General features: G+C 40.4%; 1 protein-coding gene across 1 annotated transcript in view; it reads left to right on the top strand.

The window, feature by feature from the left end:
- LOC138605535 (copine-9-like) overlaps window positions 1-16,957 on the top strand; it is a 182,605-nt gene that overhangs the window by 151,629 nt on the left and 14,019 nt on the right. The window contains exons 17-19 of the mRNA XM_069677865.1: window positions 3,836-3,963; window positions 13,440-13,542; window positions 15,981-16,038. Coding sequence (XP_069533966.1) covers window positions 3,836-3,963; window positions 13,440-13,542; window positions 15,981-16,038 — 289 coding nt within the window. The remainder of the gene's footprint in view (window positions 1-3,835; window positions 3,964-13,439; window positions 13,543-15,980; window positions 16,039-16,957) is intronic.

Below are 16,957 nucleotides of genomic sequence, written 5' to 3'. Positions count from 1 at the left end.
TTCACTCTGGTAAACAAACACTTCTACTGCCTCTAATTAACCCCATACGCTAATTCTATTCAGGCTTGCAGTCAGAAGTGGGAAATAACAAAATGTAGTATATTTAATAATGCAATACAAAGGAACGGACATGGGGCATTGATTAATATTGTAATATATAATTTATTGTCACATATTAATGTGACATTTATCATGTGAAAAACTTGAAAAGGAGTGCAGGACTCTTTATCAAGTCACTCTCGAAGTGGTGTGCAGAAGAAAAGTTTGCACATATCTTGGGGCTTTATAGTCTTTTATCAAATTTACAGGGAAAATTATAGAAGAGGATGAAAGTGTTTTATTCCCCGAACACAAACACTCAGACATAATGTAACTGAAATGTTGCCTGTTAGCTTACCGCCAACAACTACTGCTGGAAAGTGATAAGAAACTTGGTCCATTATTTGTATTTAATCCAGCATCTACAAAGTATTATTCAATGTTATTTGCTTGTAGAAGTTCAAAGTCTAATCAAACAAACCCGGATTAGAACCAGGCATCATTAGAAATTTCTGGTGAATCTCAAAACAGAAAATTCCTTGCAAAGTTCTTCTTAAAATATCCTTTCAGAGCAGATAATCTAGTATGTAGTTAGCACTGTTGCCTGCTCAGTGGAGTTAGCATGTTTTCCCTTGGTTCTCTTCAAGTACTCTGGCTTCTTTCTACAGTCCAAAGACATGTTGGTTAGGATAATTGGTCATGTAGTTGTTAATGTGACTCGATGTGTCAGCCCTGTGATTGACTTGCGATCTGTCCAGAGTGTAACCTGTCTCTCTACCAATGTTTGCTGTGATTGGCTACATCCCCACTGCAACCTTTAAGGATAAGGGGTATGGAACTTTAAGATGGCTCTTAAATCGTCACTTAGAGAAAACATCATGATTTTTTAAGGCAGATAATAGCACAGAAACTGCACAAATAAGAATGTTAAATGATAATATCTGATAAGCTGACACAGGGTAACAAACTACACTCCTGCCGGATTTGTCTGTGGTTTTTATGGTTGATAATATTTTTAAAAAATTGCATTTCAGGTTTGGAATTAAATTACTTCTGTTGTTAACTATTGTGCAGGTAATTCCGTGTGGAAATGGGAATTATCAATCAATTAGCTAAAGGAGCCCTAAAATATGGGGTTCCACAGGGATCAGTTATTGGGCCTTCAGCACATTTTATTCACTATGTGACCAATTGGTCATCAGATACCATTCTATACCAATTAAACATAATTGTATCTCCCTTGACACTAATAACACCAACGTCTCTATTTTGGACACGCTTTTTCAATGAACAGGAATAGATAATTAATAATTTGGGTTAAGCAGGTTGAATTATTGTTGGGAGGAATGAAAGTGCTACGCGTTGATGGGCTGTACATTTACAACAGAGATGCAGGAAAAGTACTTTATGAAGTGAAAAAGTAAAAAGGTGAGATGTCAACCTCAGTTTTTAACTTGAGACATATGATCTCTGTCTCCTGTGATGTCTCATATTTTCCGCCGAAGGAGGAGATCAAAGAGCTTCTCACAGGTTTGACAGTTTAATGATACAGTCTTAAGAGCTGAAGAGTTCAGGCAGAACAAAGCAGAAGTGTCAGGATGATTCAGACGGGTGCAACTTCCATCACCTGCAGAAGTGTCACAAGTGAGAATCCACGTGTAACTCTTGCAACACATAAATCAAAATGCATGGGCTTTTTGGACAGAGTCTAAGGTATGTGAAACATATATCTTTATATTTTCTCCCCGTACGGAATATTTAAAGCTATGCTAGGAACATGGGTTGGTGATATCACTCTGTCTGCTTTCTCCCTCTCTACAACAGACTCTATGAACGCATAATTAGAAATGTCCTTAATGGCTGCTCATTAATGCAAATATCATCCTGTCCAAATATGCAGCAGCAACTCAGTTCACACAGAGACTTGGTCAAGAGGTTCAGTTTTTGTTAAGAACAAACATCAGAATGGTGCAGAAATGGTCTGTGATACCACATTTATACCTGGCATTGACTAACTGTATGTGATCTGTATCTGGATTAGGAAATCTGCATGTCAATGCAGTTGTAAATGTATGCAGTATGTATCATAATCAGAGCGGGTTGTGATCATTTAGACCAGTGGTTCTCAACTGTTCTAGCCTCAGGACCCACCACCACCTCCTTCATGTCAAATTGTGACCGGAATTTCTTTCAATCTGTTATTCCACAGAATCATAGCACTTTGTTTATCGTTTTAATTTGCAAGTTGGAGTTCCCTGAGACTGCGCAGCAAGATAATGTAGGAACTAAATTCAGAAGAGTTCATGACAGTTACTTCTGGAGATGTTTTGGTCATATGCGCACATGTCAATGCTATAGGTATCATAAAAACAAGCTGAGATCGCCTTTAAAACCACAGCCGCCGCACACAGTAGAACTTCACAAATTCATTCAAACTCCAGTGGACCAGTTAATGTCTTATTTTACACTACTGACTCATAATTGACATGTACGGAGTTTTAATCATTGTGAAGCGTTTACCGATTTGACCGTCCCCTCTATTTACTCCATGATTCCGTGGAATTACGTTATTTTACAAAGCAGAAGCAGAGACGACACGTTTCTCACGATCAGCAGTGGTGAGTGTACGGTCCATTATAGCCATATGCTGTCCACAGAAAAATGAATGGCCCAGCAAACTGTGTATCTTACAATGTCTCAAAAGACACCGATTAATTGAGCTAAAGCAGCAAAGTAGAATCGAGTCGTTTATTTTCTCGTTTGTGTACAATGGACTCACAAGCCACGCCCACACACATCTGTGATCGCCACCAGTTAATTCAACACCAGTTAAACTGTGACACCTGTCGCCAGGTCAGAGTAAGCTCTGCGACGAGAGTGCTAAGTATTCTTTTTAGATCGTCTCTTGCTTATATGAAAACCATTCCTGCTGCCAAGCATGTAATGTCTTTGTATTTGAGGCCAATCTCAAAATAAAATTCAATGAACCTCTCCCACGGTTGCGTGCGCTCCATTATGGTTGGTTGAACTGACTCGGAAGTAGTACATTGACCTAAATAAAACTTTTGCGAGATCTCGCAAAACCTTTCCATCAACTTTACAAGATCTCGCAAAAGATCTTACCTTAAAAGATCAACTAAAAAATCTTTTTCCCCCATGTCCCCTCCTGGGCTCTGTAATTTTCACCTTTATTTGACAATTTGGAAAAGGCAGAAACAGGAAGAGAGATCACATCACAAATATATGACACGTGATGTCAGAAAAAAATCATGAGAAAACTGGAAATGAACAACACCATCATCCAATGAATCTCAATTTCTGTCACATGTAAATGTTCAACCCACAACTTGGAGTAAACAACATGAATCCACGGGTCCATCCTGCCTTGTGTCAACAGTTCAGGCTGCTGGTGGCAGTGTAACGACATGGGCAGTATTTTCTTGGCACACATAAGGCCATTAAAAACCAGCTGAGCATTGTTCTAAACCCCGGCTGACAGCTAAGTGTTGCTGCTGAGTTGACCATGTGCATTTCTGGCCACTGCCAAACTATTTTCGAAAGCCATATTCCAGCACAGTTCCTGCAACCTGTCTAACATCCGAAAATTATCCTATATAGTGCAACCTTAGACAAGAACCTCTAAGAAATGTTCCTAATACTATAGAAGTTGCTGAAAAGTGTGATTAGTGTTGGTGGTAGCTGAGCGGCATTCAGATGATACTGCATATCAATCTGAGTCCTTGATTTATGTTCAGACCAAAAGCAAAGATTAAACTTGTGTTTTTTTCTCCTGCAGAACTCAAATTCAGAAAACCCAAATTGCGTTGGCATCGAGGGCGTACTAGAATCTTACTTCCAGAGCCTGCGGACTGTGCAGCTGTACGGCCCAACCAACTTTGCTCCTGTAATCAACCAGGTGGCTCGGTGAGTGAAACACAAACACACACATGGAAAGAGCAACACACTACTTGTGCACAAATGTGCTCTATATGTGACATAATCATGCACACATTACGTGCACAGACACATACACACACTTGGTTAAGGTCTCATACATAAAATCTGCACATTTCCATGTGTTCCATATGCATGTGTCACTTATCCTGTGCCATCATGGGAAGCCAGCTGTTTATGTATGCATTTCATGAATACAAACTGAACATATCTGTGCAGACTTGATGGCAGAAAGCGGGGGCGTGACGGCATATCAAAGAAAATCTCAGTCTGTCAATCATCCCACTCTTTGTAGAGTTACTTTTAATCTTTATTTCTGAGACATTATCAAACTTTAAAGGAATTCTGGGCTGTTTCTCACCAAATTGCCTTGTATGTATCTTTGTTGGTCAAACAATTGTGTCAAATGCATTTCCTTTACCATTAAACATTTATAAATCATTCAGGTGACCTGGACATTGGTGCCATTTGTTTCCCATCATTACTGTGTTTGAGAGGTTGCTGTAACACAACCAAGAAATGCATCAATGTACTGGCAAAGATGGACTGATAGCAAATAAACATGATTGTAAATAATGCAGGATTTTGTACAGATAAGAATCGGTTTAGCACAGGGGTCTCCAACCTTTTTTCATCTGAGAGCTACTTTGAAAAAATGAAAGTGGCCAAGAGCTGCTTGCATTACATCGCTGTAATTGCTGGTGGCGCCCCACGTTGATTCTTTTGTCCACTGAAACCTTGGTACCACAGATGACGCACACACACTTGCTTTCCCACTCCCCATGGAAACAGTATGTGTTTGTATGTTGACCTCAACGGAGGTTGCTGCAACATTGCTGTGATTGGTTAGGTTCAGACGTTGACAAACTTTCCAGGTTGTTTTTTATTGACAGCTGATAGGCCGATCCTATTGTTTTGTATTGGAGGGGGTGGGACATCTGTGTATTTGATTGAATTGAAGTGGGAAGTGGCCTTCAAAGTGCATTTGTTGTTGTCGGATTTTTTGTACAGAGTCTGTGAACCTCTTGGCGAGCTACTAAAATTCAGGCCGCGAGCTACCTGTTGAAGACCCCTGGTTTAGCAAATATTTTAAGATTCTGAGGAATCCTTCATTAATCAGTCTGCGCTAATCACACAAACACAATTCCTAGTGTACTTACTCCTTGTGTAGGCCTACTTACTACATAACTTATGTTGGATTGTATCCTCCCTCTGGCTTCACCTACAGCAAACGTACAGTGAAGGGATTGTGTGAGTCACAGCCTTCTGTAGTTTCATCGATTACGGTGGAAGCGTGGTGTTGCAGCAGCCACTTTGCAGACATTCAGCATACATTGTGTTGTATTTACTGAAAATAATTTGTGTAGTTAGAATTTAAACCCTTCTGCTTCATCCAGAACTAGTTATTTTGAAGGATTTGCATGCTTCTTTTTTTCTGCAGTTCCAAGTTTTAGGCTGTATTTCAGTCAGACAACTCACATTTGTACTAGTTAAAATGTTTAGTGCAGCAGCAGAACATAGCTTGTGTTTAGCATCTTGGCTCCGACCTCATTTCAGTTGAAGATATTATCTCATCACTCCTCAAATTTATGCATGTAAAATAAATCTGTGAGGAGTGATGAGATAATATCTTAACCACCTACCTGGAGCTTGCAGGTGGATGCTGGGGTAGTGGTGGGACTGAAAGCGAGTGCAGTGCTGGTGCAGGGCAGCTGTGGCAATGACAGAGCAGATGGAGAGACCGGAAATCTTGCAGCTTGAATAGACTGGAGGAAGTGTTTGTCAGGTGACTGTGGAAAATGACGCATGACAAGTTTGTAATAAGTGCAGCTCGAGTTGCCTGCCTGAACTAGATTGCAGGCGTCGCTCCATTTATTCAAGTAAAAAAAGTACATGTAGCACGGTGTAAGAGCATCAGTAGTCCCATTGTGCCGCGGTATGAAGTCACTGCTAACATTTCCTGTAAGATCACCAGAAAGAGTTGGAAAATGAACGCATATACGTGCAATGACTACAGATAAGAAGTTATATCTACTGTATGTCTGTGGGCTATTTGGAATTAGAATGTATTACTTGACATTAGTTTTGAACCTGAATAATCAATGTCACAATTAAATGTTAAGGTTGTAAATGTCGAGGATCGAGACTTAAGTTGTGAGTCCTTTGCCTCCGCCTCCTCTGCCTGTATCTTACATTAAACAGCTTATTTAGTTCAGATGTGTTTGAACCTTGTGCATCTCATATTGAGTGCACTTTATTATTGGATAATAATTTCTTTCTGAACAACCATGCACAATGTAAGTGCTTCAAATATCATCATTTGGTAGGATAAAGTTAACAAAGCTCATCTTCCTGCTGAACCCTGCTGCATATCATCCTACAAGCCCTGTTTAAAAACAAATTAAATTTCACCAGTGAAACTTTTCTGGAGTGCAGTCAGTGTTAAGTTTTTAATGGATTTTGGCTGCTTATTACCTGCTATTGTATTTTTAGCAATAATATCCTGTCCCAGTTAAGTGTGATTGTGGTTGCGTAACCGAGTGGAGTGGAACAGAGCTGCTTTGTTCAGTTGTGGGCTCAAGAGCTTCCAAGCTCTCATCCATTCAGAGAACATGAAACTTTGTTTCTTCACTTCCTGTCCTCACTCTTTTCCCCCTTCTTTTGTTTGTTTTTTTCATGTCTCCAGATATTACCTGCTTTGGCATCATCACATATGCTACCTTTTCCCGACTCCCTGTTTTCTTCTTGTTTTATTTGCTTTCAACTTTTCTCTCCACACAAATCTCCACTCTGCTATCCTTCTTCATTTCTTCCTTCTCCACATCCCTGTATTTCTCCTCCTCCCCTTCCTTGTCTCCCATCTGCTCCCCCTACTCTGTTTCTTCATCTTTTTCCTTTTCTTCCTAATTAAACTCCCCATCCTTCTCATCATTAAACATACTGTATGGTCTTTATTGCTTTTTTGTTCAGATTCTGTTTTTCTGCATTCTCTTCTTTATTAATTATCTGTATTGTTTAATGTTAATTTGAATACTATTTATGTAACTATGAAAAATTAGGTGATTGTTGTGGTCTCATGCTGAAGAGATTCTAGCAGGTCCATACAGCGGACAGAGCAGAGCGTTCAGTAGTTTGGGCTCACTTTACCAAACTTAACTCCGGTGCATCTTTGTGCAATTTATGTAAAAAGGTAGTTGTGTCTAAAGGGGGTAACACAAGTTCAACATTCTATAAATCTGAAGCAGTGTTGCATGTTTGACTGCTTTAGCAAAGCAGCTAATGCTAATGCCATTGTTAAAGTTACTGCTTATGCCCTCAGTGCAGCCTCCGAGTCTCGGTGGCTCCGATGGCAATGCAGCAGATGGGATTAGCTAATTAACTAAAATGCAGTTAAAACCATAGACTGTATAAATAATGGACGTAGACTCAGTGATGTCACCCATTGGTTTCTGAAGAAGCGTTTTGAAGCCCGAATTGCGCCTGCGCTGGGGGTCGCCATATTGGAAATGCCAGAGCTGGCTAATCCAGAGGCAGGCAAAGAGGCGGAGCGCGAGCGAGCTGAAGTCCATGGCTGAAGACTATGGGTGGGCCGCAAGAATCTGCCAGCTACAACTAAGAAGCTAGGCTATATGCTCTTCAGCTTAGCTAGCAGTTATTAGCGATAGACTGTATAAATAATGAATGAGCTAGTTTAACTTTGCCAGGAGGAGATTCTGATTGTGACGGTGACTAACTGCAGGTGTTTAGTTATCAGAGGAAAGAAAGGCAGACTCACTGCTCGCTCGCCTGGTGAGGAGCGGCGAGCTGACACGTAACAGGAAACGCTGTAATCTCTCTGGGGAAAAGCCAGCAACGCCTGCCTCCTATACTGGCTGACGATTAAATAAATGTTTGATAAACACTGAACAGGCCAGCTAAAGCGAGCACAGTATACCTGCTACTTAGTGCTAAAAATATATCAATATAATTATTCTCGCATTTAACTTACTGAAAAGCTGGAGCTCTGACTTCTTGTACGGCCAAAAAGTTCCATAAATCCCACAGAGAGAGATTATTTGTCCAAACTTTGAATGAAAAAATCCCCAAAAGGCTCCAACAACACAAACAGGTGAAGTTAAGCTCAGTGTCTGTGTGTCTGTGTTGACGTCTAGCAGACAGCCAGCAGGATCCACCTGTCAATCAAGTGAGCTGGCTCCTATAATTCAAGGCTTAATATAATTAAAACGGGTGTGTTACAAAAACACTCACCCCCGTACAATTATCTTCAACAATAAAATTTGCTATTTATAACAAAACCGTTTTTTTGTACCAGGCTGTAAACATGTTTATTGCTGCTATAAATATTGTCATTTTCCCATCTGCTGTAATGTTATTTCTTGTTTTCTGGAGCCTCAAGTGGCCACTCAAGGAACTGCAGTTTTTTGCACTTCTGCATTGGCTTCATTTTTCAACACCGGAGGTTTCCGCTTTGTTAAAACACATGGTTCTTATGAACAAACCGTAGTTATTCAGTCACTGTTGTTAGCTAGCTTTGGTTATTAGCACGTATGAGTTATGTTCCACTTTAATCCATAGACAGTGTCTGTCAAGCAGGTGCCCCATCAGTGGGTAACATTAGCAGAAGTCAGACACCCAAGTTAAACCCATTCTCCATCGCTAAACGTGCGAACGTGACACAGGAACAAACTGCAGAATGTCGCAGAGCTGTTGTCAAGTTTATTGTAAAAGATTTTCTTAATTTCAGTGGAGTCAAGGTAGTTTAAGTATGATCATAACTGGTAGCTCGCCTAAGTGGGAATTTTGAGTTGCATGGCAGCCAGACGACTTTTGCATCGCTAATGATTGTGTTACTACATTTAGGCTACAGTTAACTGTTGTTACTGTAGGGAGATGACCAAAGCCCTTAACCTCGGTTGCAACTCCCCTTTCAGAGGCACATTATCAGACACCCTAATAAAGACATAGGTTGATTTTTTGCACCATAATAATGGGGAGTAGTATTGATGAGAGTATTGATGACTGTATTGATAAGTATTGGTATTGATAAAATCCTAACGATAGCCATCCCTAGTCTAAGAGCTTATTGTCACCTGTCTGTTGGGTTAACATTATGTGTGCTGCAATGAAGGAAACTCATGTATTTCATATGTACATGAACACTTACTTGTAGGTATCAGCGTCTCACCTCACCTGGCTTGTCAGCGTTTTTCATACATTGATTTATCTGTGGTGGCCCGTGCATGGGAGTCTGGGTTGTTGACTGATTTCCCCCGCAGAGAACACAGCTGGCCATATGATGACAGATTTCTTTCCCAATCTATCACACCTAGTTATGAGAAATATGACATTTTAATTCCTCTGCCCTGTTAGAGTACAGCTCAGAGCAGCTGCCCCACAATAAACTCACAGCCTCCATATTTTTTCTGACTCACCTTTTGATGAATTTTTTCAGCATCTGTCATTTGGAAAAAATCGCATTTCAACACAGTCAGGGAAAAAGGTGTGTGTTCTGAAGGGTTCAGTTGTAAAATTCATGCTCCCTGCAGAGCTTCTCTCCTGCCTGCTGGCTGACTGACAGCTCTGTCAGCTGAAGAGTGAATCACATTGGACAGTAGTAGAGGAGGTCGTACAAGCGGGTGGTCGAATCAAAAGTATTCAAAGCCTGACAGTTTCTCTCAGTTTGTGTCAGTTTGTCTTTTGAACCAGGTGTTACAGATCATGCTGGATTTCCCCTGCAGTCTGCAGCAGACAGATCAAGTAACATTCTGAAAAGTTACTTTATTCATTTCAATTAGATCATCTAGTCAAGTATTTGGGCAAGTTAAGACCTACACCCTTAATACAACATACATCCATTCATTATCTATACCGCTTATCCTGTTCAGGGTCGCAGGCTTATCCCAGCTGTCATTGGGCGAAAGGCGGGGTACACCCGGGACGCCAGTCAATCACAGGGCTGACACAAAGAGACAACTTTAGCACTCACACCCACACCTATGGGCAATTTTAGAGTCACCAATTAACCTTACAAGCATGTCTTACTGTGGGAGGAAGCCGGAAAACCTGGAGAGAACCCGCATGTGGAGAACATGCAAACCCCGCACAGAAAGGTCACCTTGCCCAAACCGGGGTTTGAACCAGTGACTTTCTGCTGTCAGACAACAGGGCTAACCACTGTACCACCGTGCAGCCCCTTAATACAACAGTTAAAATAAAATTGTTGATTTGAATGTGGTAAATATCTGTGAGCTCCTCAGCAGCTAATTAATGCGGTTTTAGCTACACTACTGTCTTTTCCTGTCGACTTGAACTTGTGCTTTTTTGTCAGTGTGTGTCAATGTGTCAATCATTTTGCCCTAAAGAAGTCCAAAGATAGTTTTTATACTAATTCCAACCTACCAGTAGTCCATTATATCAGTCCTTGGTCCTGCTTTATCTGTAGCATTAGCATCTTTGGCATTAGCTTACAGTTAGTCTAACATTAACAGTGACCCTCAGTCCTGTTATTCTGCTTGAAGTGTGTGTGACCACAGATGATGAACAGTTCTCTCATCCCATAGCCACCAAGGTACATTTTGGATCCATTTTTCGCAGGCCACATATCCTCTGTGTCTGAAACTTTTGCCGCTAAGCATGGGTTGTTTCTTAGCATGTTCTTTAACATTACCTGTCTATGTTTTTTTAGAATCAGAAACAGTGTTTATTGCCAAGTAGGTTTAGACATACAAGGAATTTGATTTGGTGATTTTGGTGCAGAACAATTAACACAGAAGTAGAATAAAATTAAGTAAAAGACTTAGAATAAGATTAAAAAAAAGGGGGGTATGATGCTAAATTCAAGCTTCATATTTCATTGTGTGATACCTGTGGATCCAACATCCAACATAAAATGTGAAGCAGCATAATACCCCCTCGTTAAGCAAGTTCATGATGAAAGAGCCAAATGAAAAAAAGGCTTTTTACTGTTTCTGTTTCCCACCAGACAGCACCTTCATCACATTTTGTTTGAACTTCCGAGCACTCCAGACTCTGTTTTCTTCTTTTTTTCAACAAATTAGGCAAATTTAACTCTGAGCAACACACTCGCAAGATCTGGCAACACAGAGCTCTCTAATGTTGGGACTGATATCTCATCTCCCTGAATAAAAGGAAGACAATTCAGCCACGGATTAAAAGTTAAAATTAAAAGAATACTTGTTTTTTAAAAGACAAAAAAGAGACCATCTCTTAATATAGCTATATGCAGCTGGTATTCGGTTGGTTTAAAAACGCAAATTCTTTCCTTTCTTTACAGAATACGTGGACAAAAAAAGCTTTTCGATTTCTTTATCAATAAAACATTAATAAAGAGTTTCAATGGTGCTACAGAAGAGCTTTCATATGTCTCTAAATATAAAAGCAGATGAACATGTATGTATGTACATTTTCCTCTACCATACAATACCATACCATACACAAGACAAAGAATGCACGACAGAAAAGGGCAATGACTGCTGAAAGTTAATTGAACAGACTTGCAGGCTTTTAAAACATAACAGCCTTTTTGTTCGTCAGTTTCACTTGTTGACTCATTTTTCCATCACTCTGCAGGGACTGAGAGTGAGAGAGCAGGAGGCAGAAGAGGAAAATATGTGACAAAAGAGAGAGGGAGAGGGTAAAATAGAGAATTATCAGGGACAGATGTTGAGACAGGCAGGAGGACAGACAGAGAGTGATGCATCAGACAGGAAGGCAGGCAGAGAGAGAGAGAGAGAGAGACAGTTTGCCATTTTGCCTGTCTCTGCCTCGGGCCAGACTGAGAGTGTGAGCCAATCAAACAGTGAGTCAGACAGCAGGTCTCCCTTCTCCCTGCTGGGATCCTAGTGTTACCTCCAACACACACGCACGCACACACACACTCCGAGTGTAGAACAAGAATACTCCAGTTTTATGTGAGCTATTTCATGAGAAGCTGATGCTGGCAGGGAAGCACTCTGCATCTGCTCTTTAGCATACATCACCGTCAAAATCCACACACTGAGCAACCTGCAGAGAGCCTTCAGAGTCTAATGGTTGTACAATTACCTGCTTTTGAATAGAATCTACGTCAGAGCTTTTCATTTTAAAGCTCTTATGAATGTGTTGCAGTAGTTCTTTTGTCTCATGTGTAAATCCACAGGCTACATCCTCAGATTAAAGAACCGTTATAATTTTCTAAGTGAAGAAAGACCCTTTTGTATGATGTGGGAAATTGTTTTACAGCATTAGGAAAGAGTGCAATAGTAAGAGTACCAATCTAAAATGGCTAAAGTAGTGCTGACACTGTCTGCAGGTTTTCCGGTTTTTAACATTTCAGCTGAAATCGTTAGATTTGTTAGTTTGCAGAAGTTCAAAAAGATAAATGTTGTTTTGCTGGCAGCTTGATAATCAGTCTGTAAGGCCTTTTCATTGAACTTCATTGATTCTTTCTGAAGGCTGCACAGTGTTGCAGAGGTTAGCACTGTTGCCAGCTAGATGGTTCAATAAAATTTCCGGTTATAGGGGGCTTTCTGTGTGGAGTTTGCATGTTCTCCCTGTGCATACGTGGGTTCCTTCCTGGTACTCCAGCTTCCTCCCACTGTCCAAAGACACGCTGGTTAGGTCCATTGGCACTCTTGGATCCCATCAGCTATAGTCTGACGACGATACAGCCTCTTGGGACAACGGTGAACATGCCGGGTGTGTAGCCACCGGTTAGCAATAAACAACTTCCAGTCAAGTGCTGCATTGTTTACAGAAAAAGAACCCGTTTTTTTTGTGGTTTACTTTAATTAACGGGTCTTAAGTTTGCCGAAATTTTAACATCATGATGCAGATTAGTAAAAAGTCAAAATGAAGCTTTGTCAGGTCTGTCCTCAAGAGGAGAAGAAAACTACTTTTAAAATGCTCGTTTGTTGAACGGAGGTCGGATTGATCATTTCTGATGCATTCAAGGAAGTTGGGAAATCTGAACGCTGAACATCTTTCGTGACACAGCATCAAGGGAATTTATCTCAAGTTCAATTTTAGATCTAGAACAGATTGTTAGCTGAACTTGCTGCAGATGTTTGTTTATAGAGATTAATAATAAGCTAAATTGTCGTCAGATGACCGCTGATGGGAGCCAGGATGTCGTTATGGCAGATTATGTTCCGCCTGCTTTTGCTCTCCACACGGACTGTTTTTCCTGCATACACCGCAGCCTGCTGATACATGATTGGTCAATATTACTCCAACTACAAGCAAAGTATAAACAGAAACCAGAACACATGCCATCCCTAAAATCCCCTTACCTGCCTACAGATGCTACATTTCTATCCCATTTTTATCCCAGCACATCCGAAATGGACTCTGAACTTTATGTCTACATACACTCATCACTTGCCTCTCCATAAACTCTTAATTCTGTGCATGTGTGTTTGTGTTGGCGTGCGTGTGTTTAAATGTAGGTGTGCTGCAGAAGTGACTGACGGCTCCCAGTACTTTGTGCTGCTGATGATCACAGACGGAGTCATCTCAGACATGGCTCAGACCAAAGAGTCGGTGGTCAACGTGAGTAAACACAACACTGCAGACAAAACACAGAACTGCATGTCGGGACATCACATGGATGGGTTCCACATACACATACTTTAACAAAATCTCATTTACACTCTAAAATCATACAGGGAAGTAAAGAATCAAAGCTGCACTCCTTTTTTTGCTAAAATGATCATTTCACCAGGTTTGGAACGAAACAGGAAAATTAAATATATATTTATATGAACTAACTTTGGGTTCTGCATCTGGGGTCTGGAAATCTCTGCTAACAGGTAGTTCTGAAAACCCAATGTGCCTGTTATGATTACTTAATAATAAAAATACACTACATCAAGTTTCCTTTTTTAGCCAAAAGTTCTATTATTTCATCTGTTATACATTTGGTGTCATTTACTATCAAGAAGTCAAGAAATCTGATTAAATGGTGCAAGAGCAATGTTGTTATTAAAGTATCTATCGCATGGGCTAATGTGAGTTTTGTGTGGGTTATATCACTGTGCATTCTGTCTTTGAAAACTGGACTTTTATTAATGGTTGCTCACAATGTTATAGTAAATTCCTGTCACAATATTAGATAGCATCAACTCCATGAATTTGCTTAAGAACAGCCAATAAATTCTGAGCATATTCTGATTTTGATAAACAGACTGAATGAGTAATAGATACAATAAAGACCTAAACACCGCAACATCTTCACTGGCCTCCATGCTGCTTACCGAAGAGTATAATATCAGTTCTTTGTGCGTACTATTGTTGTACCAACCCTGTTTCTGGCGCTTTTGTGATGTCAGATGGTGACATGGCAGAAAAGAGAGTGAAAGGAGTATACTCCACTGGCAATGGGAAAAGAGACAATCAGTATTTATTAGCGGGTCTTCCCGGCTCTGAAAAACCTGCGTCAATGCACTAATTTTGGTGGGAAAGGGTTATATCAGTTGTTGATTCATTTATTCGCACCGTATCACTAATAACACCTATCAGGAGCCACCTGAATGACTGACTCAATGGCTTTGAAATATTACAATGATCTTCTTTATTTATTAAAAGTCCTTAAAATTTTACCCATTACCTCATACTGACATCTTGGCCTACCAGAACCTAGGCGATACAGATCATATACTGTACCTGTGGGGCTTCAGCCCTTGTAGAAATGAAAGTTTATGGGTAGGAGGGAGTTTTACAGATCCCGTCCTGTGTTGTGGTGCTCCCTGATTTCCCAAAGGAATAACACAAGGAAGAGTTTTTGAGGAGTGTGTTTGTGTTTGAAGAGAGTGAAAGATTTAAAATATATGTAGCTGCAAAATAGAATTTAACTTCGGGAAAATCTTTTGATTAAAATACAATGGGAAAAGAGACAACCAAAAAGATAGTAGCTTTGAGCAGTGATAGCCACCATGACGGAGAAAACAAGAAGCGTGCATAATAAAATGAATGGATGAAATGTGTAAGATGCATGTGTACAAACTAAATAGGTAAAATGTTTGTCTTGTCTGCACCCAGAAACTGTACTCTGTTCTGAATGAAATGGCTGGTCTTAGATCATCTGAATTTATGGTAACAGGTAAAATGGATTTGTATTCATAGAAGCTAAACATCCATGTACGCATTGTTAGCAAGGAAACTGGAGCAGTATGAAATCCCACTGATAGAAAGATTAACATATAAGCCCACCTTAATGTCAAATGATATTTTCAGTGAAAAGGTTAGCTCATTTTTCACGCCTTTGCAGCCCGTATGGGTGGGCGCGCTCCTCTCAGTCATATGGCCTCTCATGCTCACACAGGATTATGCACATATCCTACATGTCACACGACAGCTTTGTTGATGCAGTTAGAACAAAAGCAGAACAACAGACTATAACAGGACAACAGTAAGCAGAACAACAGACTATAACAGGACAACAATAAGCAGAACAACAGACTATAACAGGACAACAATAAGCAGAACAACAGACTATAACAGGACAACAATAAGCTGAACAACAGACTATAACAGGACAACAATAAGCAGAACAACAGACTATAACAGGACAACAATAGGCTGAACAACAGACTATAACAGGACAACAATAAGCTGAACAACAGACTATAACAGGACAACAATAAGCAGAACAACAGACTATAACAGGACAACAATAGGCTGAACAACAGACTATAACAGGACAACAATAAGCAGAACAACAGACTATAACAGGACAACAATAAGCAGGACAACAGACTATAACAGGACAACAATAAGCAGGACAACAGAGCAGCCTGGTTGAAGGGGGGCAAGTGAACTCTTTGGACGAACAAAGGAAATGTTCCAAAACCATTTTATTATCGAAGCAGCCAAGTACACTCAGCTATGTACTTTATATATATACTGTACATTCAGGCATGTTATGCACAGTGTGTTTTTGAGTGGAGGGACATTGTTTGGCTCACACCCCTCCTGTGTTTTCTCCACAGGCGGCCTCCCTGCCCATGTCTATCATCATAGTAGGAGTAGGTCCTGCTGAGTTTGATGGTAAGTGTGTGCGTGCCTGCCTTTGTTTGTGTGTGGGCGAATCGGTCAGTTTAGAGCTCACATCATCTCTTTGGCCAAAACAAACAAAGGAGACATACCTTTGTTGCCGTCCATGCTGATGCACTGTTACACTCATATAAATATACATGAACGTTACACATTTCCGCCTTTAAATGCCACTCACAGCTTCCACAGTATTTACATGCAAATCTTCTATTAATCCCCCTCACTTACATTCCTGTCACCTGTGATTCATCCCAGTGTTAAATAATTTACCATGAGGCTGTTGTAAGCCACAGACAGAAAATGTCACAGTACTGCAAAACAGAAATGACCAGACAGAACGACCCGGAGTCAATCCAAGGACGAACTGAAGAGACATCTCTGAATTTGCTGCTCCTGAAAATCTCTCTGACATGCTGCCAGCTGACAGGATCAAATTGACCATCCCCTGCTTATTTCCACTCTGAAGACCTCTCCTGACACCACTGTATTGTTAAAGGGTACTCTGATTCTTATTACATGGCAACACGATCAACCAAGAGAGGAATTTCCATGAAAAAAAAATCAAGGCACCATGTCCAAATCTCTTTCCTCCATCGATGGAACACAATTACATGCAATCCAAATAATATGTGATGCTCAGGAGCACATCTAGTGTGCTACTCTTTGATGTTGCACAACAGTTCAGTGGGAACAGGCTTGGGTCAAGGTTTTGCTGAAAATCTGAGGCTCTTTTTTAAGTGTGGTAATATAAATTTCAGTTTAGTTAGTTTCACGCCACAGTCCATCATCTACATACACAACCTAATCCGTCCTTACCTTTGCAACATTACCAACCGTAGTCATGCTCTCACATCCCAGCAGATATTGTGTGTTGCGCTGCGTTTCTTTGCAAACGGGGGTTTTTTGTACAATG

Source organism: Semicossyphus pulcher, unplaced genomic scaffold (genome assembly GCF_022749685.1).
Source record: "Semicossyphus pulcher isolate SPU_LCO1_2020_fin unplaced genomic scaffold, fSemPul1.0.p SCAF_3, whole genome shotgun sequence".
NCBI classification, from domain to species: Eukaryota; Metazoa; Chordata; class Actinopteri; order Labriformes; family Labridae; genus Semicossyphus; species Semicossyphus pulcher.
This window is presented reverse-complemented; position numbering and strand designations above follow the sequence as displayed.